Below are 989 nucleotides of genomic sequence, written 5' to 3' on the forward strand. Positions count from 1 at the left end.
TCAGCACCATCGAGCCGGAGGCCCTGCGGCGCGGCAACATGAGCTCGCTGGGCTTCACGAGCAAGGAGCAGCGCAACCTGGGCCTGCTGGTGCACCTCATGACCAGCAACCCCAAGATCCTATACGCGCCAGCGGGCTCGGAGGCCGACCTGGTCATCCTCAAGGTGCGGCCCCCGGGCTGTTGCAGGGGCGTCAGCGTGCATCCTGGTTCGGACTCCCACCCGGTGTGGGGGCGCCTGAGCGCTGCAGGGAGGTGCCCTGGACAGGCGGGGAGGGCGGGCCGCTTGCAGGGGCTCCCAGAGCTGCCATGGGGCAGGGTTTGGGCGGGACACGGGGTGGTTGGGGGCCCACGTGCATCGAAGGGTCTGGCCAGTGTGGGGAGGTGGGGCAGCCCCTCTGGCCGTGGTCCTTCCGTGAGCCCCTGCCTGGTGCCCTCACCCTCTGCAGGCCAACGAGACCTTTGCCTTTGTAGGCAACGTGACCCACTACGCCCACGTGTGGCTCAACACCTCCGCCGAGATCCGCAGCTTCCTGGCGCAGGGCCGGCTGCAGCAGCACCTGCACTGGCTGCAGCAGGTGCTGCCGCGGGCCGGGGAGCGGGGCCCACGGCGTGCGCGCCAGGCCCCTGAGCCAGCCTTTCCCCCCAGTATGTGGCGGAGCTGCGCCTGCACCCCGAAGCCCTGAACCTGTCTCTGGAGGAGCTGCCGCCCGCCCTGCGCCGGGACAACTTCTCGCTGCCCAACGGCTCGGCGCTCCTGCAGCAGCTGGACACCATAGACAACGCCGCCTGCGGCTGGATCCAGTTCATGTCCAAGGTGGGGTGCGTGGCCCCAGGGCCCGTGGGCGCCCAGGCCTCTCTGACGGTGCCCCTCCTCCAGGTCAGCGTGGACATCTTCAAGGGTTTCCCCGACGAGGAGAGCATCGTCAACTACACGCTCAACCAGGCCTACCAAGACAACGTCACGGTGTTCGCCAGTGAGCGCCCGCCC

At 69.3% G+C, this 989-nt stretch overlaps 1 protein-coding gene across 1 annotated transcript in view; it reads left to right on the forward strand.

Annotated features, from left to right (window-relative positions):
• ABCA2 (ATP-binding cassette, sub-family A (ABC1), member 2) overlaps positions 1 to 989 on the forward strand; it is a gene marked incomplete at its 5' end in the record, with an annotated part of 16,279 nt that overhangs the window by 4,010 nt on the left and 11,280 nt on the right. Inside the window, 4 exons of the mRNA XM_012721160.1 lie at positions 5 to 164; positions 448 to 576; positions 648 to 815; positions 879 to 975. Of these exons, the coding sequence (XP_012576614.1) occupies positions 5 to 164; positions 448 to 576; positions 648 to 815; positions 879 to 975 (554 nt within the window). The remainder of the gene's footprint in view (positions 1 to 4; positions 165 to 447; positions 577 to 647; positions 816 to 878; positions 976 to 989) is intronic.

This window comes from Condylura cristata, unplaced genomic scaffold (assembly GCF_000260355.1).
Source record: "Condylura cristata isolate star-nosed mole 26May11 unplaced genomic scaffold, ConCri1.0 scaffold00006, whole genome shotgun sequence".
Lineage (NCBI taxonomy): Eukaryota > Metazoa > Chordata > Mammalia > Eulipotyphla > Talpidae > Condylura > Condylura cristata.